This window comes from Solenopsis invicta, unplaced genomic scaffold (assembly GCF_016802725.1).
Source record: "Solenopsis invicta isolate M01_SB unplaced genomic scaffold, UNIL_Sinv_3.0 scaffold_280, whole genome shotgun sequence".
Classification (NCBI taxonomy): Eukaryota; Metazoa; Arthropoda; class Insecta; order Hymenoptera; family Formicidae; genus Solenopsis; species Solenopsis invicta.
This window is the reverse complement of record NW_024105262.1, coordinates 19,777-43,465: the sequence shown is the minus strand read 5'-3', so window position 1 is coordinate 43,465 and position 23,689 is coordinate 19,777. Positions and strand designations below refer to the sequence as shown.

The following is a 23,689-nucleotide window of genomic DNA, read 5'->3' as shown; positions in this document are numbered from 1 at the left end:
CGCGACCTCGCAAGGCCGGTAAACACGAGGCTGACCGGCGCACCGAAAAGAACACCGATAACGTAAACAACGCACCTGCCGTGCGAATAAACGGCAACCGCGCCGACGACGTTACACGCGCCGAAGCCGGTACCCACCGGTATTCGCGATCGCCGTGACCGAGATAGCCGTCACCCCCGCACGATACGGCCGACGATATATCGGCGGTGACGCTCGCGCAACTTCTGTAAATACGAGGTGTGTTCAAAAAGTATCGCGAATTTTGAATTTTCGCGGGTTACGTATATTCGAATTTCGATCTTTTTGTGGCGTTATGTTGGTACTCATGTCTCTCACTTATGCCGACAAGCTCGGCCATTTTGAATGTTCACTTAATTGTTGACAGCTGCTTTGCTTGCACGTGTTTTGGATCGTCTTCGATTTTTACCTATTCAAAAAAATGGATCAAAGAACCTGTATCAAATTTTGTGTGAAAAACGAAATTAAGTGCGCGGATGCATTCCGAATGTTGACTGTGACATACGGAGAAGCTACCTTGGACCGAAGCAACGTTTATCGGTGGTACAAAATGTTCTCAGAAGGCCGAGAAGATGTGAACGACGAAGAGCGTGCCGGACGCCCGAGCACTTCAACAACAGACGAAAAAATTAATGAAGTGGAGAAAATGGTATTGGCCAATCGTCGAATCACCGTTAGAGAAGTTGCTGAGGACCTAAACATATCGATTGGCTCGTGCCATTCGATTTTTATCAATGATTTGGGCATGAGACGGGTCGCCGCGAAATTCGTACCAAAATTGCTCAATTGCGACCAAAAACAGCATCGCATGAACATTGCTAATGAGATGTTGGACTCTGTCCGCGACGACCCAAATTTGCTCCAGAGGGTCATAACTGGTGACGAATCGTGGGTTTATGGTTATGACGTGGAAACCAAAGCTCAATCATCTCAATGGAAGCTGCCGCACGAACCAAGACCGAAAAAAGCGCGCCAAGTTCGGTCGAATGTGAAAGTTTTGCTGACAGTTTTCTTCGATTGCAGGGGCGTGGTGCATCATGAGTTCTTGCCACAGGGTAGAACGGTCAATAAGGAATATTACCTGCAAGTTATGCGCAATTTGCGCGAAGCAATCCGCCAGAAACGCCCGGATTTGTGGAAGAACAAAAATTGGCTTTTGCACCACGATAACGCCCCTGCTCACACATCGTTGCTTGTGCGCGACTTTTTGGCCAAAAACAACACACTAATGATGCCGCAGCCACCGTATTCCCCAGATCTGGCCCCCTGTGACTTTTTCTTGTTCCCTAAACTGAAGAGGCCCATGAAAGGACGACGTTACGCTACGCTTGACGAGATAAAGACGGCATCGAAGGAGGAGCTGAACAAGATAAAAAAAAATGATTTTTTGAAGTGCTTCGAAGATTGGAAAAACCGTTGGCACAAGTGTATAATATCTCATAGGGATTACTTTGAAGGGGACAAAATAGATATTCATGAATAAATAAATAATTTTTGAAAAAACACAAAATTCGCGATACTTTTTGAACACACCTCGTAATAGCGTTAAGACATTTGTATTCGTCCGTGTGCTTCATTAAATAAAAACCTGTACATATTTTATACGTCAAAACCACGAGTCTAATTTTCTCTTAACCCGGATCGTGCCCTGGAATTCCCGACGAGCTACGTCCGTGCGCGATATCTATTCAAAAGACACGGGTTGTTACAAATTTTAAAGGACCAATTACACTCGATCAATTACATTCTCTAATATAAGTAATTTTATCTTACTCATTTTGAAATTTTGTCAGCCATATTAAATTTGGACTTTTTAAAATTCGAGATTATATTCGTGTTTAACGACCATAAAAATATAAAAATGTCATATTTTGTTCCAATTTATTTTTTAGAATTAAATGTGCACTTGTACGGGTTGACAGATTAAGCTAGTTTTAGGAAGATTAGGTACAACCTTAAAACTACTCTAGTTTGGTATATCTTTAACCCATAGCGGTGGTTTAGATCTTTTATTCTAAACTTTGTGAAAGTTTATAGCACTTCCCCATCTAGAACTCTTAATCAAAAAATACCAAAATACTTCTAATAAGCTAGTAGGACCTAATTGACAAAATCAAATCGGACCTATTCAATTATTTAATACTAATTTTGTACTAATTTGTAAAAATAAAAATTTTGTACCCCGTGCCGTTTAAAAAAAAAAAACATGATGTTGCTCGCTTAACATTACGCTAGCTGGATCATATAAAAAAAAGAAAAGAAAGAAAAGAGAATAGAATTGAAATGAACTGAATTTGTACTAATTTGTACCACCAAAAGAAAGTTAATATGCAATCCACTCCTCGTGAAACAATCTCCAATTAAATTTAACTCTATTAGGTTCAAGAATAAAGTACCCTTCTCCACGAGTAAAATTAATCCGTATTCCTACTCGACGCGCAACAATTTGTATTGCTAAAATGTAAAGTATCAGAATTTGTATTCTTACCGTTTGTTAAAGATCATGAAATGCATTGTAAAGTTTTGAATTACGCGCTTCAACTTAATCGTAAGTAATGTTTCTGTATCATTCGCGTCAGACAATTCTCGACTTCAGTCCGTCAATCGATTTGAACATATCTTATTATTTAATTTGACATCACGCGAACGGGCTTCCTTTTCGTTTCTCGCCTTCTGTAAATCTTATGTTTGGCCACAACTCTCGTTCGTGAAATTGTATCAAAGCTTAAGACACAGTTTCAACAACATTTCGTATTCACGTGTTTACTCAAATTCCGCGCTCGCATGCCAAAAAACTAGAAGGTGTTCCCCGACTTCGTCAAACTAACGGTTGCCCCACTATCAAATAAGCAAATTCGGGCGTGGATAAGCATTCCTGCCGATTCCCGGCTAGAAGCGAATTAGCAAGAACGCGGTTGAGACGTCTCGATAGCGTGATAATTTGAGAGAAGGATTTAGCCGAATTTCAGTGGTTATGCGAGATCGGTCCTCGTGCGATCTAACGGGCGTTCGTGCATTCGATTGACGTGATTGCAATCAACTATCGCACTAAACCACTTTATCGATGACTAAGTTGTAGAACATTTAAGCAATCCGTTCGACACTTAAGAATTGTAGTATAGTCTCACCGCGTAATGTGAGTGAGTGCGTGGTGCCTCAGCATTTCTTTTAGAGAAACTTTAATTGTTCACCATTGTATCGGACGATCAATAACTGACTTTATTGAAAATATAAACCTCGTGTGACTGTGCAATAATTAAAGGTGTTGCTTGATCAACAATCACCCAACTCAATTGCCTCATTCCTTCTATCTTTATCTCTGTTCAACCTACTCCGTCTCGACTCGCTCCTACCTGCGTGAAGTTAGCCCCTCGAAATTGAAAAAAAATAACTTTTTTTAGCTCATTCGATTGCACATCGTTTGCACATTTATGCACACCTCGATTTTTCGTTTGCACACTTTTAGTTTAAAAGTTATTAATAAAACAAATTTGGGGGGGCTAACTTCACAATAGCCCCCCAACTGCGAGCAAATTAGATTTCAATAGGCTTAATGGATAGATTTTCGTTTGCACATTTCGAATCAAGTTGATTTTTCGTTTGCACACTTTTAGTTCAAAAGTTATAAACAATTAAAGTTTTAAGAATAAAAATAACTTTTTTTAGCTCATTCGATTGCACATCGTTTGCACATTTATGCACACCTCGATTTTTCGTTTGCACACTTTTAGTTTAAAAGTTATTAATAAAACAAATTTGGGGGGGCTAACTTCACAATAGCCCCCCAACTGCGAGCAAATTAGATTTCAATAGGCTTAATGGATAGATTTTCGTTTGCACATTTTGAATCAAGTTGATTTTTTGTTTGCACACTTTTAGTTCAAAAGTTATAAACAATTAAAGTTTTAAAAAAGTTGATTTTGATAGATAAGCTCGAAACGCAGATAATGCGGTTACAATAGCATTACCCAGTAGACTTATTTGCACTTTCTTAAATCGGTTAATTTTTTATGCTTAATTAAAGTTATTAACAATTTAAATTTTGAGAAGAGTCGCCTTCGTGAGTTTGCACACCTTTAGTTAAAATGATTAATAAATATATTTTTGCGGAGTGAGGGGAGACTTTATCAACGTTATATAAGTAATAAGGTAATATAATTAAGCTTTTTTTATGCAAGTTTTTTGCTTTCACGAAATAATTTTAAGTAGGTTTAACAATTTTGGAAAATAAATTAATTAAAAAAAAAATAAAAGATTTTTGTAGGAAGTTTATTTTATATTAATCTTTTAACTTTTACAAAATTTGTTTACAATCAATACAATCAACAGATTTTTAGTTTTACATCTTTAAAAATTTTTAGTTAATTTTATATAAGCTATGACGCTTGGTTTGATTAATGTTTTTGATGATTGCAATTTGACAGGTCGAAACAAATCAAAAAATTAATTATTAATAACTTTTTAAATAAATGTGTGCAAATGAAAAATTCGACTTGTTTGGTAATGTGCAAACGAAAATCTATCGATTAATGCCATTTTGAATTCAGTCTCGATGTTTTGAGCTTATCTACCAATGTTGACCGTTCTCGAAAATTTAATTGTTGATAACTTTTGAAATAAAGGTGTGCAAACAAAAAATCGACTTGATTCGTAATGTGCAAACGAAAATCTATGGACTAGTACTATTTTAAACCCAATATCACGTTTTAAACTCATGTACCGCAGATTTCTATTCTCGAAACTTTAATTGTTTATAACTTTTGAAGTAAAAATGTGCAAACGAAAAATCAACTTGATTCGAAATGTGCAAACGAAAATCTATCCATTAAGTCTATTGAAATCTAATTTAGTCGCAGTTGGGGGGCTATTGTGAAGTTAGCCCCCCCAAATTTGTTTTATTAATAACTTTTAAACTAAAAGTGTGCAAACGAAAAATCGAGGTGTGCATAAATGTGCAAACGATGTGCAATCGAATGAACTAAAAAAAGTTATTTTTATTTTCAAAACTTTAATTGTTTATAACTTTTGAACTAAAAGTGTGCAAACGAAAAATCAACTTGATTCGAAATGTGCAAACGAAAATCTATCCATTAAGCCTATTGAAATCTAATTTGCTCGCAGTTGGGGGGCTATTGTGAAGTTAGCCCCCCCAAATTTGTTTTATTAATAACTTTTAAACTAAAAGTGTGCAAACGAAAAATCGAGGTGTGCATAAATGTGCAAACGATGTGCAATCGAATGAGCTAAAAAAAGTTATTTTTTTTCAATTTCGGGGGGCTAACTTCACGCAGGTCTCGCTCCTGCATTCTCGCGTTTTCTCACACTCCATCATTCCACTCGCATCCACTCTCGCTCGCTATCCTTCTTGAGCTTGTGTTGGTGCTTGCTTTCCTCTCAACCACACTGCGGGGCTGTGCTCTCTGTCACACTACCATCCCGCCTTCTCGCGGAACGGAATCAGCAGCTCATTCCGCCGAACAGTTCGCGAACACCGTTTCTTCGGAAACTCCTGTCAGGCTCAAAAGTAAAGTATCCTTCGCTACTAGCAGAATCAGTTTGTACTTTCATTGTTGCGCGTCAAATGTTGAAGTACGGATTAACTCTGCTTATGGCAAAGGTTAGTTTATTTTAGAGGTGATGAGTTTTTGTCTGAAAAGTTTAATTTCTCTCAGTGAATAGAATATAGATGATTTTTCGAGAATATTCTCAAAAAAATATATTTGAGAGCTATAAAGAATTTTCGTATTCTGTGTTATTTAAGACATATTTTAAAATTTAATAAAGACGAAATAATAATTTGCACATTGATTAAGCATCTTAAAATAATTGTTTTAGGTCATTTATCACGAAATGGAAATGTTTGTGAAACAATCAAATGAAAAGGCAAATATAATATTGCAACGTTATGTTGACAATTACAAGTTTATTTACGGCAGTTATATTTTATGGGCTTGGATATCAGTGGTTGTCGTCGTTTCCGGACCAATATATCTTCCAGACGAATTTCCTACTAATGCAGTATATCCATTTTCTGTGGAGCATCCCTTAATAAAAAGTATAATTTATTTACAGCAATCAATAGCCGGCTTTCAAGTTTCTGCTTCAATGTCTATCGATTACAACATTGCGATTCTTTTACTTTATTGTGCAGCAAGATTAGAATTGTTAACCCAAAACATCCGTACTGTCATAAATGAAAATGAATTAAATACGTGTATTAAATTTCACAATGAAATATTAAGGTAAGAGATACATTATTATATACAGGGTGGCTTACAAATATCATACAATATTTTAAAAGCCTATTTTATAAATAAAAAAGAATCAAAAGTCCCAACATAAAAATATCAAGTCTAAAATACTTTTTTAAAGTAGAAAGATATTCAACCGATACATGTAACATACAAATCTAAACAAGAAGGCCTTTTTCGGTCGTAGCTGGATCTTAGTGCTTTTATGTATTCGTGTGATTTTATACTTTCTTAGACTTAACCTAAGAAAGTATATAAAATCACACGAATACATAAAAGCACTAAGATCCAGCTACGACCAAAGAAGGCTTTCTTGTTTAGATTTGTATGTTACATGTATCGGTCAAATATCTTTTTAGTTTGAAATCACGCTGCCATCACATGCATTCTAATTCATAGTCGGTTATTGCGAGAAATATCATCACAGCCTCAGTGGTTGAGTTGGCTAAGACACCCGTACCGAAGATTCGGGAGGTCCCAAGTTTGAATCCTGGCTGAAGTGATATTTTTCGCAATAATTTTTTTACAATTTTTTCAGGGGGAAAAGAGTTAATATAGATGCTAGTAAGCATCAAGTATTATTAAATTAATTTTAATTTAATAAAAGTGATATTACTAACTCTTATTCAATTATAACTGTGTTATATGACCGACAGCGCGCAGTTTGGTTGAGTCTAAGAAAGTATATAAAATCACACGAATACATAAAAGTACTAAGATCCAGCTACGACCGAAGAAGGCTTTCTTATTTATATTTGTATAGTTTTTTAAATTATAACCGATCAAAGATAAAACAGCAATGTCGCGTAGAATTGGGATGCTCAAACTCGTAGTTATACAGCACATTGGTTTATCATCTGCTATTGATTTTACAGTTAATATAGATTTTTCTAATTTTTGTATTAATATAATCTTTTATTGTTACGCTGCGCGCGTCCGCAAGTGTTTTTTCGTCATCGTCGCAAATCGGCGCGATCAAAAAAAGAAAAGAAAAAGAGAAAAGATAACGACAGATATCTCAGCTGTATCGACGGTTTAACACAAATTTGAGAATCGTGAAACTACGAAGTTGGGCGCCATACACGCTTTTAAACAGCATAAATCAATTCACAAAATTATCGCACGCAATATGGGGCATTCCACGTGAAAGGGGTCCACCTAAAACTAAACTGTTTGTAATTTTTAAAATAATAATGAAAACGAATTTAAAAAATATATATGTAAATACATTTTTATTATCAATAAACTTTAATAGGACTCTCGAGATTTAAACAAATAAAAAAATATAAAGCAAAGGCTCATGAGAGTCAGCACTGTTGTCAATGCGCACAAAACGTTCATATTTCATTTGTATAAAATAAACAAATTAGTTGTAATTTTTAATCTGTTTTGTGCGCATTGACAACAGTGCTGACTCTTATTAGCCTTTGCTTTATATTTTTTTATTCGTTTAAATTTCGAGAGTCTTATTAAAAGTTATTGATAATGAAAACATATTAGTGAACATATTGTATAAGGTTAATGATAAAAGAACAAGATCAAATTGAACAAGAATGTTTTCTATGGTCGCAGCTAGGTCTTCATGCTTGTATTGTTTGCATTCTTGCTCAATTTGTATTGATACAGCAACGGTTAAAATATCGCTCTACTACTTTAAAAAAATAAGTATTGTATGCCTTGCACCAAAGATATTGAAGGCTATTGTTTAAATTAAAAAAAAAAGAAATTTTTTTTAACATTTATAGCTAAAATAATATATTTTTAACAAATAACTCTAAAAAATATTTATTTTCATGAGTATCCCATTGTAATTCCAAAATTTGCTTTATGCTACGATATTCTACATGTATTGAAGTATTTTTGAAAATTTTTTCAAATTTTTAAAGATAGATATAATTAGGTGGATCTTTTTTATGTGGGATGCCCCTTATTTGACGCAAACCGATCGCATACAAAAAAATTGCACCGGTAAGCTTCAGAATTTTCGTGACATCAATGCTAAAAAAAACTGTCTTTTACGCGAGAGCGGTTAACTCAACCGAACAGTAGAAGAACAGGGTGAAGAAAGAAAGAGCCGCGTTTGCTAAAACGAGGAAGACAGCAAAAAGACGCGGAATTTAATACGCTACTTTACAAGGACAAAGAACATTTAGTTCCGGAAAAAAATGTTTCAAATAAAAGTTGTAGGGCATAAAATGATCTATTTATTTGCTGATATCAGTTTGATTTTGGGAGATGTCGCCAAGGTCAGGTTAAGATCAAATGAATTTTTTAAAATGGAATATTTTTGATTCCAAAATCTAATAGCTGATGTCAAGAGCTTTACAAAACACTACAACAAAATTTATTTTCTTTAAATACTTTCCAAATTATGAAGCTTGAAAGTTAGTACCGCTGAGTGCTCGGCTCCATCTGATTCTACTGTATGCGCGAGACCTGCGCGCATGCTGCGAACAATACAATTTCTGCTTTAACCCTTTGCGTCACAGTGCAGCCCTGGGAGCTACACCTACCGTCTAAGGTTATTTTATCAATAAATTAATTGTTCACGTATTCCTTTAGCATGTTTGGTATTGCTGGATTACGAATTCGATGTCAAAAATTCAAAATTTAAAATGGCGGATCCAATATGGCAAACAAAATTATCAAAATTAACTGGATTTGCTTGAAATTTGCTACTTAAGGGTTATCGAGGTCACTGATTATGAATCCGATATCAAAAATTTAAAATTCAAAATGGCGGATTTAATATGGCGGACAAAATTATCAAAATCAACTGATTTGCTTGCAATTTGCTATTTAATGGTTTTTGAGGTCACTGATTACGAATCCAATATTAAAATTTTACATTTAAAAATGGCTGATACAATACGGCAGACAAAATTATCAAAAGCGATCGAATTTGCTTGAACTTCAAATGTTTCTGATGTTACACATTAAAAATCCAATATCAAATATACAAAATTTGAAATGTCAGATATAATATGGTAAATTAATATGGCAAACGTAGTTTTTAAAATTACCCGAGTTTGTAAAAATCATTGCTCAGTGGCAACTATTTCAAGTTGCCTAGTATTGCAGCTGCCGCAGCGCGTCGCAGCTGCTGATCTTCTCAAACGCGACTCAGTAAAATATAATTGTATAAAGACGTGCAGTTACGCCTTTTTTCAGATCATTTTGAAGTAGCAAAAGTATTCCTGACGCGGCTTGAAACGATAGATTCATTTTGAGCAATAATCGAATCGCTTTTGAGACACGCAAACATTTACAAAATATATTCTGAAATTTATTGTCCTCTACTTTTAAAATTAAATGTAACAAATAACATCGATCCTAATTTATGAAAACAATGGACAACGATATAAAGTTGGTCGATATACTAAGTGATTGTGAATCAGAGGATGAAGAAACTATGTGAGAGTGACAGTGGTAAAAACGAGACTATTCAAGAATATAATGTGGACCCAAATAATGGAAAATATATAGATGGCAAATCAAGTTGCAATAAAGATGATTACAATTACGTTCTCCATAGTCGACGTTTAGCAAACTTAGATAGAATTTGGGAAGTATTATAATAGGTAGGCCACAAAATGATACGGGCTTTACAAAACCTGAAGGATCTAACTTGCCGAATAATGTAAAATTACCAGTTAATATATTTCTTTATCTCTTTTCTGAGAATATAATCCAACATATTGTTGATCAAACAAATCTATATTGTACTTAGAATAAAAGAGATCAGTTCCAACCTACTATCGTTCCTGAAATAAAAACGTTTATAGCAATTAATATCATAATGGAAATAAAAAAGCTTCCTTCTTATGAAGATTACTGGTCAAATAATCCTCAACTGAGGGATCCTTATACTACCTTTGTGAACATGGCACTCGACTTTTAATAAATTAAGATTCCAATAAAGAAAACGTTAGTTTTTCGTTTGTAGTTGTTTGTAGTAATAAAATTTTCGTTTGTAGTTGCATAAATTTAAAAAAAAAAATTAAAAAAAAAATGATTGTCATCCGACTTTGAGATAGAGAAAAAACACTTATATATTCTGATTCAGAATTGTTTGTAGTTGTTTGTAGTGATTTTCCCGTCGTTTGTAGTTGAACCGTTTAAAAGTTACAACAATTTTTATATAAACAAATATCATAACTTTGTCAATTTTCGAGATACCTCCAATCCGCTCGACAGGCTTTTTTTAGAATCGTTTGTAGTTGTTTGTAGTGATTTTCCCGTCGTTTGTAGTTGAACCGTTTAAAAGTTACAACAATTTCTAAGCTGGTTGAAGTTTGGAACGTTCCTCGAGCAATTTTTTAAAAATAATTTGTCGCTGTTCTCCTGACACAGAGAGAAGGCTATGAAGCTTAGAAAGAATGTAGAAAAGAAGCGGAAACGATACAGGTTGCGGAAAACACCCTTACGAGCCAAAAACCACCCTCAAACACACTTAAAAAAGTCTAGACACCGTACAAATGAATTGTCGCTGTTTTCCTTTCTCTGAGAAAAGGCTATGAACTCTAGAAAGAATGTAGAAAAGAAGCGGGCTCGATCCAGTTTGCGGAAGACACCCTTACAAGCCAAAAACCACCTTCAAACACACTTAAAAAATTTTAAACACCGCAAAAATGAATTGTCGCTTTTCTCCTTTCTCTGAGAGAAGGTTATAAGCCCTAAAAAGAATGTAGAACAGAAGCGGGCTCGATACAGGTTGCGGAAGACACCCTTACAAGCCAAAAACCACCCTCAAACACACTTAAAAAATTTTAGACACCGCAAAAATGAATTGTCGCTTTTCTCCTTTCTCTGAGAGAAGGTTATAAGTCCTAGAAAGAATGTAGAACAGAGGCGGGCTCGATACAGGTTGCGGAAGACACCCTTACGAGCCAAAAAGCATCCTCAAACACATTTAAAAAATTCTAGACACCGCAAAAATGAATTGTCACCTTTTTCCTTTCTCTGAGAAAAGGTTATGAGCTCTAGACAGAATGTAGAAAAAAAATGGACCCGATACAGGTTGCGGAAGACATCTTTATAAGCCAAAAATCACCCTCAAACACATTTAAAAAATTCTAGACACCATACAAATAAATTGTCGCTTTCTTAATATTATAATAAATTAAAATTGTGTCATCACGGCAATATAACTTCAATTTGTGGGACTGTTACTTTATGTCGAGACATAATTTTAATCAATTAATGAAACTTGTAAATCTCTTTAAACAATTACTTTTTAAAATAATCTGTATTAGAAAATAATTTCAATTTGATTAATGTATAGAAATGTTAACATTATCTACGATAAGCTAGTTTATTTTGTAATTGGCATAAAACAATAGACTCTGAGAAGTGACAGATTCTTCATTTTTTGACGTTACGTTAAATAACTATAAGAAATTTAAAAATCAGAATTAGACATTCATTCGGCTTCTTTCTCGGAGTATTGCTTTACGCTAATTACAAAGTAAACTGGCTTGTCAGGTAATGTAAATATTTCTATAAATTTATCAAATTAAAATTATTTTTTAGTATGTATTATTTTAAAAAGTAATTGTTTAAAGAGATTTACAAGTTTCATTAATTAATTAAAATTATGTCTCGACCTAAAGTAACAGTCCCAAACAAATTGAAGCTATATTGCCGTGATAACACAATTTTAATTTATTATTAAGAATCGTAATTCTATATACATTATTTTTTTTACAAATCTTTGTATTCGAGTAAATTTTTTTTATGCAATTAAAAATTAAAACAGCGCTTGACCAACGGTGCTATCCCGTATAGCGCTGATATAGGCGTATAGCAGGGGATACCAAAGTTTCTCAATAACAGCACCTCATTTCATGTTTTCTCCCTCGATCCAGCGCCAAGCGAGGAGGATGCACTATCTTAGCACCCCCCTCCCCCCCACTACTTTCTACTCACCACGACATCCGCCGCGCTGCCGCGAAACATAAAAGAATAAAATTATTAAATGAATAATTAAAAATATTTTAAAATAAGAGGGAGTTAACAAAAAAAAATTATTTATTTAGAAAGAATAATAATATTTAAAATAGTTTATTAAAAAATTTAATAATATTATTAAATTAAGAATTGTGTTTATAATTAAAGAAGAGAAAAAATTGATTATTTTAATATTTTATTCATTTGAAATTAGACTGGCAAAAGATTCAAACGTTCGCATAGCACAAAGCTACCAAATTATTTTGCCTGTTTAAAACATGTTTTTTTATGTCTAAAAATGTTTTTTTTGTTATTTAAAAAACATAAATAAAACAAAAACAAATTGTTTTAAATAAAAAAACAATGTTTTTTGTTTAAAATAAAAATAACTAGGTTTTTGCCAACACTGGCGACAACCATAGGAGGCATTCCTGTTTAAGTTGTTTCAGTAACGGCCAAATATCTCTACTAAAAAATAATTGTTTAAAATTAAAAAATATCTTGACTAATGTATGCACAAGTTATTAAAACATCTCTAATATTATTGGCTAACGACTATTAAATGTACACTTTCACATTTTTACTACATAACAAGATACAAATTCCATGTCCAGAATTGATTTTCCGCAACTACCATTGAATTTGTTTTCCTTCTTTATACTTTAAGATCTCCAAAATTGTCTTTGAGTAAAAGAGAAAAGAGACAATTCCTTTTTACAATGCTTAGAATATTTAAGTGTGTTTGGAAGTGATATTTGACCTGTAAGGGAGTCTTCCGCAACCTGTATCAAATGCGCTTCTTTTCTACATTCTTTCTAGGACTCACAACCTTCTTTTAGAGAAAGGAGAAAAACGTGTGTTTGAGTGTGGTTTTTGGCTCGTAAGGGTGTCTTCCGCAACCTGTATCAAGCCGGCTTCTGTTCTACATTCTTTCTAGGGCTCATAACCTTCTCTCAGAGAAAGGAGAAAAGCAACAATTCATTTTTGCGGTGTCTAGAATTTTTTAAGTGTGTTTGAGGGTGGTTTTTGGCTCGTAAGGGTGTCTTCCGCAAACTGTATCGAGCCCGCTTCTTTTCTACATTCTTTCTAGAGTTCATAGCCTTCTCTCTGTGTCAAGAGAACAACAACAAATTATTTTTAAAAAATCGTTCTAGGAACGTTCCAAACTTCAACCAGCTGAGATATTATGATATTTTAGCATCCCAGATATATTCTACGACCGCTGTCTTTTCTCTATTTTTGTCTATTTGCATGAATAATATCTTGTACTAGCTTTTATTACTTAATCTTAATGTTAACATTTTAGTTATTTTAATTTGATAGTCAGAGTCTGTATTCGATTGTTTGATTTTAATATTAAATATATGTCAACATGTGTCAGAGATCAAAGTAATTTGACTGAAGTCTCTCTCCTTTTTTAATATATTTACGAAAAATTATTAACCAAAATTATTTACCAAAAATTACATATATTGATTTATAATTTGAAAAATTAATTATTGATGAAATTATTTCAGATATACGAAAGAAGTGATTAGTGTGATAACACCTATGATTTTCACTACGATAATGACGACAGCTATGTCAGTTATTTTTGGAAGTTTATATATAATAACTGTAAGTAGAACATAAATCATTTTATTGATTATAAAATAATCATAAATTTGTATAATCATTTTTTTACTAAAATGTACAATACATATTTTGATCAACTTTATTTTAATATAATTGATCAAAATGTCTTGTTGATATTTTAATCAACTATAAAAATTATACCTTTATTAATTTTTTACATCCTTTTGGTACTTAGCCAGTAGTCTGATTGTAAGCAAAACCGCGCAAATCTATAATTATTTATAAATGTTGGAAACTTGCTGTATATTTACCTTTAATTTTTCGAATATACTGATATTGGAGCAATGCACAATCAACAATGTATATATAAGAATATCGAAGGAATTAGAGAGGGACAAAAAAGGATGCAAGAAATGGGTAACTACCCCAATAAAAGAAAAAGTAGAAGTGGAAGGTAGAGTGATAAATTATAAAGAGAGTAGATACAGTAATATTAATGAAGCTAGAGAACGAAGATGTTAAAATGGAGATAATGAAAAATAACTTTAAATTGAAAGGAGACAATTTACTTATAGAGAACGATTTAAACTGGGAAGAAAGAAAGTATTACGTCTGACGTACAAAAATTTCCATCTTTTTCCGCACCATCCGTATACAGCATAAAAATTACTTTAATATAGTTAACTTTCCAGAATCAAAATTGATATATTATACCAGGTGTATACATAAGATTTTTCCGGTTTTTTGGTAAAAAAAAACACGTAATTTTCAAGGGAAATTAATTTTTTTTAATTCAAAATATTGGCCATCGGCTTCTACACTTTTCGTCCATCTTTCAGGTAATTTATGAATACGATGCCAGAAAAACTGCTTGTCTTTTGCGGCAAACCATTTGTCGAGCCATTTTCGAACTTCCTCGAAATTGCTGAAGTGCTGCTCTGCGAGCGCGTGCTCCATTGATGCGAAGAGGTGATAGTCAGATGACGCCAGGTCTGGGGAGTACGGTGGGTGCGGAAGGATGTCCCATCCAAGAGATTTTAAGGTGTCTTTCACTGGTTTTGCTGTGTGAGACGGCGCATTGTCGTGTAACAAAATTACTTTGCCATGTCTTCTGGTCCATTCCGGTCGTCTTTCGATTAATGCGTGGTTTAAATTAATCATTTGTTGGCAATAGCGTTGTGTATTAACGGTTTCGCCGGGCTTCAAGAGTTCATAATACACAATACCGCTCTGGTCCCACCAGACACAGAGCATGGTCTTCTTGCCGAAGCGATTTGGCCTTGGTGTTGATGGACCGGCTTGCCAGGTGAAAACCACGATTTTTTCCGCTTCGGGTTTTCAAAATAAATTCATTTGTCGTCACCCGTCACAATTCGATACAAAAATGATTTCCTTTCGTGGCGTTGAAGCAGCATTTCACTTTGCGATTTTCCATTTGACGTTTATTCAAATTATGTGGGACCCATTTATCGAGTTTATTGATCTTTCCCATTGCTTGTAAACATCTGCTAATTGTTTCTTGTGATACATGTAATGCTTGTGCTAATTGCCGTTGAGTTTGAGTTGGGTCATCATCCAATAATTCCTGTAATTGCTCGTCTTCGCATTTTTGTAGTCTACCAGAGCGCTCATTGTCTCTTACATTGAAATTACCACTTTTAAATTGTCGAAACCATGTCTCTCACTGAGTTACCACTCAGGCAGCGACATTCTTTGGTTATCACTCTTCTCGAAATCTTTTCCCAGTTACAGTCAAGATGAGTGTTACCGGACTACCATTCGGGTAACGCCTCCGCGGTTTTCTTTTTCTCCAAAATAAATTATTATTCACACAGAATACACATCCACACACACATCCGAATGATGTGACATCCCAAAAATCATCTACTTTCCTAAATTCTTTAAGTAACGAATACTTATTACGTGCCAAGCGTATTACATAAATCCTCATCGCCAGTTGTAATGTATTAGAAAGTTCTTGGGTTCGTGACAATAACCAAAAGTGTAGTATTGATATGCGAACTTTATTTCCGAAGCACAGTCAGGAGCAAGTAACCGCAACGGCGGCTCGAGTCGGTCTGCGCGCGCTCGAGGTTTCGCACTTACGCGCTAACAAAATTATGTTACTGTGAATTGAATATGATGTTTGCGGTATTAACACTATATAGAAATCCACGGTTAAACATGTAGAAAACCTGAGGTAGCACTATTAAAGTAATTTATCCAGCTTTATTAAGTAAAGCTTATCCAGAGTCAATTAAGGCTCATGCATTAAAACCGCTTCAGCAGAACTTAAAATAAAATTAATATACATACGTCTTAGCTATCAAAAATTTAATTTATCAAGTATTATTTACTATGTTTAAGGAAAATAAATTATACCAATGAAAACTTCATACTGTTTACTATTATATTAATTTTTTCTTATACTTGAAAAAGAAACTTAACAAAACCGTTGCATTTTTGTCATATAAAAAAAGTGGTGGAATTTACAATTACTCATATATAAGATATTCGGCGCATCGATAATTTATAAATAACATTTACAAATATAAAATGACATAATAATGGCTTACAGAATGTATGGTATACAAGTATGACTTTACGAATTTTCAATAGATGACGACAGTCCTACTACTAATGTTATGTTGAAGTTGGCACTTCATTATTTTTTTGTAAAGAAAAGTGCAACTGAAAGTCATCGTTTGCTTGTGGAAGCTTACAAAGAACATGCTCCATCAGTAAGCATGTGTGAGAAATGGTTTAAACGATTCAGAAGCAATGACTTTGATTTGGATGATGAAGAGCATGGAAAGCCACCTAAAAAATTTGAAGATGCACAATTGGAAGCCTTACTTGACGAAAATGCATGTCAAATAGAAAAAGAATTGGCAACAGCATTAAATGTTACCCAACAATGCATTTCCTTACGTCTGCATGCATTGGGAATAGCAAGGAAGTTGGGTGCCACACCAATTAAAGGAAAGAGACATTGAAAAAAGAAAAACCATATGTGAATTGTTGCTGGAACGATAAAAAAGAAAGTGTTTTTTTACATAGAATTATTACTAGCAATGAAAAATGGATCTACTATAACAATCCTAAACGCAAACCAGCATGGGTTAAGCCCGGTGAATCAGGTCCATCAATGCTAAAGCGAGACATTTATGGCAGCAAGGTTATGTTGTGTATCTGGGATGTGAGGGGCGTAGTATGTGTATTATGAGTTATTGCAACCATCTGAAACTATCACTGGTGAACGGTACCGACTACAATTAATACGTTTGAACCGAGCTCTAAAGGAAAAAAGACCGGAATGGGAGAATAGACATGACAAGATAATTTTATAGCATGACAACGCTAGACCACATGGATCCGTCAAGAATTATCTAGAAGGAGTGATTTGGGAGATTTTGCCTCATCTGCCGTATTCACCGGACATTGTTCCCTCAGATTATCATTTTTTCTGGTCAATGACGTCGGCCTTTTCTAGAGAGGGATTTAGTTTTTATGAAAAAATTAAAAATTGGCTTGATAACTGGTTCACTTTAAAACAATCAAACTTCCATCAGCGTGGAATCAAGTTATTGCCTGAAAGATGGGCCAAGGTTCTAGCTTCCGATAGAGCATACTTTGAATAAAGTAACAATTATTTTTATGTTTCAAATCAATGCGTTTTTTTAATCAAATAATCCGTAAAGTCATACTTGTACACCCAACAAAGTTTGTTAAAGAATAAGAACAGTAAATATATATACAAAGTAATAATAATGCAATATTGAAGAAATTAATATGCACAGACATCAACAGAATGCAGATATGTGCACATTAGGTTTTCAACATAGGGGCAAATGCTGCTTTCCAATCACGCAGCGTCTGTATTACGGCATAAATCCCATTTGCTGAAAATGACGTATATCCTAAACAAGTGGGATATACAAGATATAAAACTAAATAAAGAATACAAGAGTTATGCATCTTGCTTGTATTCTATTACTATCGCTCTACATTTACATATCATGAAATAATATTATACCTTTTATATTTTCTACAGTAATCATTTTCCGTAGATGGTAATACACGATCGCGCTACTTCTACATGAAAAAAATCAACTCAATTCATGATATTTTTGTTAATATTATTAGGAGTATAAATAAGTTTCCGCCGTTTCACAAAAAATGACGCCACTAGTATGTTATGGTTGAAATTGTCTGTTGTAAAAGGTTATATAGTAAGGTTGGACATCTGGCAACAACATAACCTTAAAATATTAGCAATTTTGTATCAGCATCATATATCTTTTTTCGTGCGAAAATGTCGAGTTTTGAGCCGAATAAGCGTCATTTGCGGGAGCTTTTGATTTACTTCTTTAATTTGAAGAAATCTGCAGCCGAGGCGCATCGATTGCTTGTAGAAGCATATGGTGAGGCTGCCTTAAGTGAGAGAAGTTGCCGTGAGTGGTTTTACAAGTTTAAGAACGGTGAATTTGACGTCGAAGACAAAGAACGTAGCAAAAGGCCAAAAGTGTACGAAGACACGGAATTGGAAACATTATTAGATGAAGATTCGTGCCAAACGCAAGAAGCACTTACACTTACATTAGAAGTGACTCAACCAGCAATTTCATGTCGCTTAAAATCATTGGGAATGATTCAAAAACAAGGAAACTGGCTTCCGTATGAACTGAAGCCGAGAAACGTTGAACGCCGATTTTTCACATGTGAAATGCTGCTTGCCAGGCATAAACAAAAGGGTTTTTTGCATCGTATAGTCACTGGTGATGAAAAATGGATCCACTAGGATAACCCAAAGAAGAAGAAATCATGGGGACCACCTGGCCATGCTTCAACATCGACAGCCAAGCCGAACATTCATGGAAAAAAGCTCATGTTGTGTATTTGGTGGGATTAGCTTGGTGTCGTGTATTATGAGTTGCTCAAACCGAATGAAACCATTACTGGGGCTCTCCACCGAACACAATTGATGAGATTGAGCAGAGTACTCAAGGAAAAACGTGACCACTACTACTCCAGACACGACAAAGTTATTCTTCTGCATGATAATGCTCGTCCACATGTTGTGGCGCCAGTCAAAACCTACATGGAAACACTCAATTGGGAAGTTTTACACCACCCGCCGTATTCACCAGACATTGCTCCTTCTGATTACTACCTGTTTCGATCGATGGCGCATGGCCTGTCTGAGCAACACTTCACATCATATGAAGATACAAAAAATTGGGTCGATTTGTGGATAGCTTCAAAAGATGAAGCATTCTTCCGACGCTGTATCCGTATGCTGCCAGAAAGATGAGAAAAAGTAGTGGCTAGCGATGGACAATACTTCGAATAAAACATTAGGTACCGTTCTTTCACAATAAATTTTTGATAAAAAACGGCCGAAATTTATTTATACTCCTAATAACAATAAAAAAACTGTAATTACAACACAATACTAATATAGCATAAAGGCACATAACAAAGTGATTGTGAGCAAACTATCTTTATTCCTTTTATTTCTGCTGATTGCTGCGGCGTACGTCCCAGCGCGGTGTAAATATCGATGACTTTACCCTATATCTAGAGCTAATTTACAAATACTCTAAAATTGACGATAATCCAAAAAACAGCACAATGTACAAACATAAATATGCTGCACTTTCGCCTTTGAACAAAGGTGATATATTTTTTCATCTATTGTTGTTATCAACCGTTGAATTGTTACATTACTTCATTGACTAAAAATGGCTTAAAATTAAGCTAAAATGTCTGTACTTGCGAAATAATTGTGTAAATCTCAAGATGTTAATTAAAGATTATTACAAGTTAAGGGGGAGGAACCTTTGGAGGATCAAAAAAAGCCTATTTTTATGAATTTTGCTTACGGAAACTATATAAGCGATTGATTTGAAATTTTACACACATATTTATCTATATTTTGTTGTTGATCAGTAATTTTTCCAAGTTAAAATAATGAAAATTATAATAATTATAATATTGTTCGCGCGACGTGTCCTAGTGCGCAACGTCTCATAGTGACCATAAAATCTCGACACTCAGTTATCTGAAATAAGAAATCCAACAAAATTCTTAATCTACAAACTATGTTTTTCAAACTAGTGACCATGATTTCAGACAAACTAATGAACTGACTGAATTTGCCTTTTACTTTTATATTCGAAACAATTCTCTCTATCGTTGGAACTAGCAAAATTAAATTATATTACTGGGTTTATTTTTTTTACGTTAAACTTTCAAAATATTGAGTAATTTTTTAAAATTTATTTTTACATACACAATAATTATTTTAAAAATAGTTCGATTTTAATAATTCTGGTGCCGACGATAACCAAACATCTGTGGATTAAGAATCTTTTTCTATTTGTTATCTAAGATAACTATATCAAGATTTTATGGTCACTATAAGGCGATGCGCGCTCGGGCACGTCGCGCAAACAATAATATACTTATTAGAATTTTTATTATTTTTACTTGGAAAAAATCCTAGTTAACAATAAAATATAGATAAATATATGTACAAAATTTCAAATCAATTGCTCATATACGAGTAATTGTAACAAACCGTCCTGTCGCCACCCCCTGAACCGTCCAGCGTCCCATGCTGTCCGGCCGATCATCCGTAGGACAGCAGTGAAAGGCGCAACGCGCCGATAAATTCCTTTCACGTTCGCGCGCGTTCAAACGAGGCATCCGCGTAACGGTGATCTCGGCGCGCACGCGCAGTCGTCGCCGATCTCAAACGTTCGAGAGCAGGCCGCTTCTCCGTGCCCGATCTAGAATGGCGGGGATGCTGACTTCGTCTCCAACCGTTCCCGAGCATCCCCTTACCACCGAAATCGGGTATATAAGCCACGAGAGCACGCATCTTGTGGCTCTCTTTTTCCTGAGCCGTTCGACTCGAAGAAGCCACCTAGATCCCGTCCGGGAGTCAAGTGCCTTGGCTTCCGCAAAATAATTTTCGCCAGTGACCGCTCCGATCCCGCTTTCCACCGAGTATCGTGGGCTCAAGCGCTTTGGGCTCCGGCAAGCAATCTTGCCTGCTCGGCATCTAGCAAACTCCAGTTCCTGCTACCGGCAACGCTCTACAACCAGGGGTGCAGCGATTCCGCGCCTCTATCAAATGCTCTTGGCGTGGACGTTGTCATCCGCTGAAATCTAGCGGCGGTATTAGCCGCCACGCGTCGCGCCGTTCACGCAATTAGCTGATCCCGCGGTATCGTCATGCCCGCGCGATCGTCTGGCCAGTAAACGCGAGGCATCGTAAACAGCGTGAGGCTATTTATAGCCTTACAGCTGAGCGCCAAATAACGCGCGTTTCGGTACGCGCGCACGACGCTGCTGGAGACCATGCCCTACGCACCTGCTTCTTGTAAATAGTCGCCGGATTTAAATCCCCGGCCGTTGTAAATAGTTCCGCAAATTCCCGTCCGTTTCCCGTTTGTTTGTCTTTTGATACGTTGCGTAGTCTTTACTTTTATTTCGCTCTTTCATTGTATTATTCTTTTTCGTCATTTTACGGAACTTTTGCATATCGTTCATTACTTTCTGTACTTTTCTTCATTATTATTTTTACAATAAATTTATAGATATTCTTTTCCACCTAAAAAGAAACCGAGTACGCAATTAATTCTCCTCCTTGTGATTTCTTGTGCTTTCGTTGCCGTTATCACCGCCCGTGCGCAAAGCGGGATCGTTTCATAGTTTTTGTAAAACAATTCATAAAAATAGGCTTTTTTTAACCCTCCAAAGAGTCCTGTTCCCTTAAGTTATTTATGTTTTAGAAAAGTAGAGAAATTATTCTACAAATTAGTCTTATGTAATTTCTGGATAGAAGCACTGTTAATTAGACATTTTGAAGTAAAGTGTATTTATTACATCGGAAAATAATGAAATAAAATATAAAAAAAATACTATTATTACTAATACATGTAAAAAATTTTTCCGCTTCGAAAAAAAATGTTATAACTTCCGTAATTTTTCAAAATTTTTGATAAAAATGTAGGAGTTGATTCTTAAAAGTATGTGCTTTCATAAAATGCAATTTTAAAAAAATCAATTTTTTTGAGCCTCCAAAGGGTTCTGCCCCCTTAAAAATCAATCAATTTAGATGCGTACAGTTTATCGCGTTGACTCCTACTTGCCTACCCTTTTCCTAAGAAATATTTAGTTACATTTCCCTGTGACTTAAAAATAGAGAAATAACAGGAAATATGAATGGTTAACGGTTTTTTTTAATATTAAATTCTAACAAAAAATTTATATTTTTATAAATAGGATCAGCCTCTAATGGTCAAACTGCAATATGCCGCCATAGTATTCACCGCTAGTATGGTACTTTTTGCGTGTTCTTTGTCAGCTGATAAATTAATGCATATGGTAACATATTCTTATTTAATAATTTTCGATATGAATTATTCAATAACATGTTATTTCTTTTCATAGAGTAACAGAATTTGTTTGGGAGCGTATGAGTCACAATGGTTTAAAGGAAGCGTGAGCATGCAAAAAAAAATCATTCAAATTCTTTTCAGAGCGCAGAAACCTGAAGTTATCAGCATTACTGGTATGATTCCAGCTTTGACGTTGCGTTACTACATAGGGGTAAGGATAATGCATTTTTTTAAATATGTATGCATATTCATATACATATACACAGGGAGATTCAGAACAACCATTTGTCCTTAAAGTGTTGTATAACTGAGTCATTTCTGAGACGATTTTTCCTTTGCCAAAATTGTGAGCAATGCCTAGTTTTTAAACTAGAAGCAAAAATAGTTGGCGAATGACAGGTTGCATACGGATGGTAGGCAGGGGCGGCGTACTCATCACCCGACGCGGGCGCTTACGTCGGGTACTAGTGGCAATTAACTGATTGCTCTCTAATGACAAACGATGTTCTGATACACATTTACATATACCACACACACACGCACATGCACACGCATACGCACACGCACACGCTCACGCTCATGTTCACGCTTGCTTACTCGCTCACTCGCTCTCTCTCTCTCTCTCTCTCTCTCTCTCTCTCTCTCTCTCTCTATTTTTATTTTATTTCTTTATTTTAAGTTTAACTTTATCTTAAGTATATTTGTCATCTTATTTCTGTTATTTTCTTTTCTTTTTGTTTATTTGTGTTATTTACATTGTACTCTATCCTTGTACTTATTTGCTGTATTTTGATCTTAGAAGGCTACGCCCTAGAATAATAATAAACGCTAAGTCAGTCAGTCAGTCAGTTTCTCTCTCTCTCTCTCTCTCTTTCTCTCCAGAAGATCCTTCCTCCTTCACCCCTCCCCCGATCGGCGGGAGAGGTTTCGGTCTCTCCGAAACTTGGCAAAATCGCGCCTGGTCGAGGCAAAAAATAACTACTTGCGCAAAAGACTGGACCCTAAACTGTGCCCAGCAAGACTGTGGTCGGAGCTGCGCTCGCTTGGCCTCGCTAAGAATCGCTCCTCTAACCTCCACCTCAATCTCCCTCTTGGAGACCTCAACTCTTTCTTCACTACTGCTCATCTCTCTCATTCATCTCTTTCCCCTTTGCCTCCTTCTCCACCCGCCTCCTTCCTCTGTCATGCCTCCTCTGTCTCCGATCCTGCTACCTTTTACTTTCCCCACGTCTTTCCTGAAACCCTACTCAAGGCCATCAAAGCCAGCTCCTCCGACTCGTACGGTCCCGACAGCTTAAACCGCCGTATTATTCTCCTCTGCCTCCCCGTCATCTTTCCTGTTATCCTAGACCTCTTCAACCTCTCCTTTAACTCCTCCACCTTTCCCACTTTATGGAAAACTTCACATGTCATCCCTCTCCCCAAAACCTGTCATCCTTCCGTCCCGTCCGACTTCCGCCCCATCTCTCTCCTCTGCTTCCTTTC

General features: G+C 35.4%; 1 protein-coding gene across 2 annotated transcripts; it reads left to right on the top strand.

Moving 5' to 3' along the window:
* Positions 1-5,158: 5,158 nt before the first annotated feature.
* Positions 5,159-22,838, top strand: LOC105193064 (odorant receptor 30a). Of its 2 annotated transcripts, XM_039459311.1 has the most exons (5): positions 5,159-6,073; positions 6,170-6,260; positions 13,736-13,835; positions 22,089-22,190; positions 22,257-22,838. In XM_039459311.1, the coding sequence occupies exons 1-5, from the start codon at positions 5,869-5,871 to the stop codon at positions 22,497-22,499; spliced, it is 741 nt and encodes a 246-aa protein (XP_039315245.1). In that variant the 5' UTR covers positions 5,159-5,868; the 3' UTR covers positions 22,500-22,838. The 2 variants fall into 2 exon arrangements, with proteins under 2 accessions (XP_039315245.1, XP_039315244.1); XM_039459310.1 differs by having other exon boundaries at positions 5,159-6,260.
* Positions 22,839-23,689: the final 851 nt, after the last annotated feature.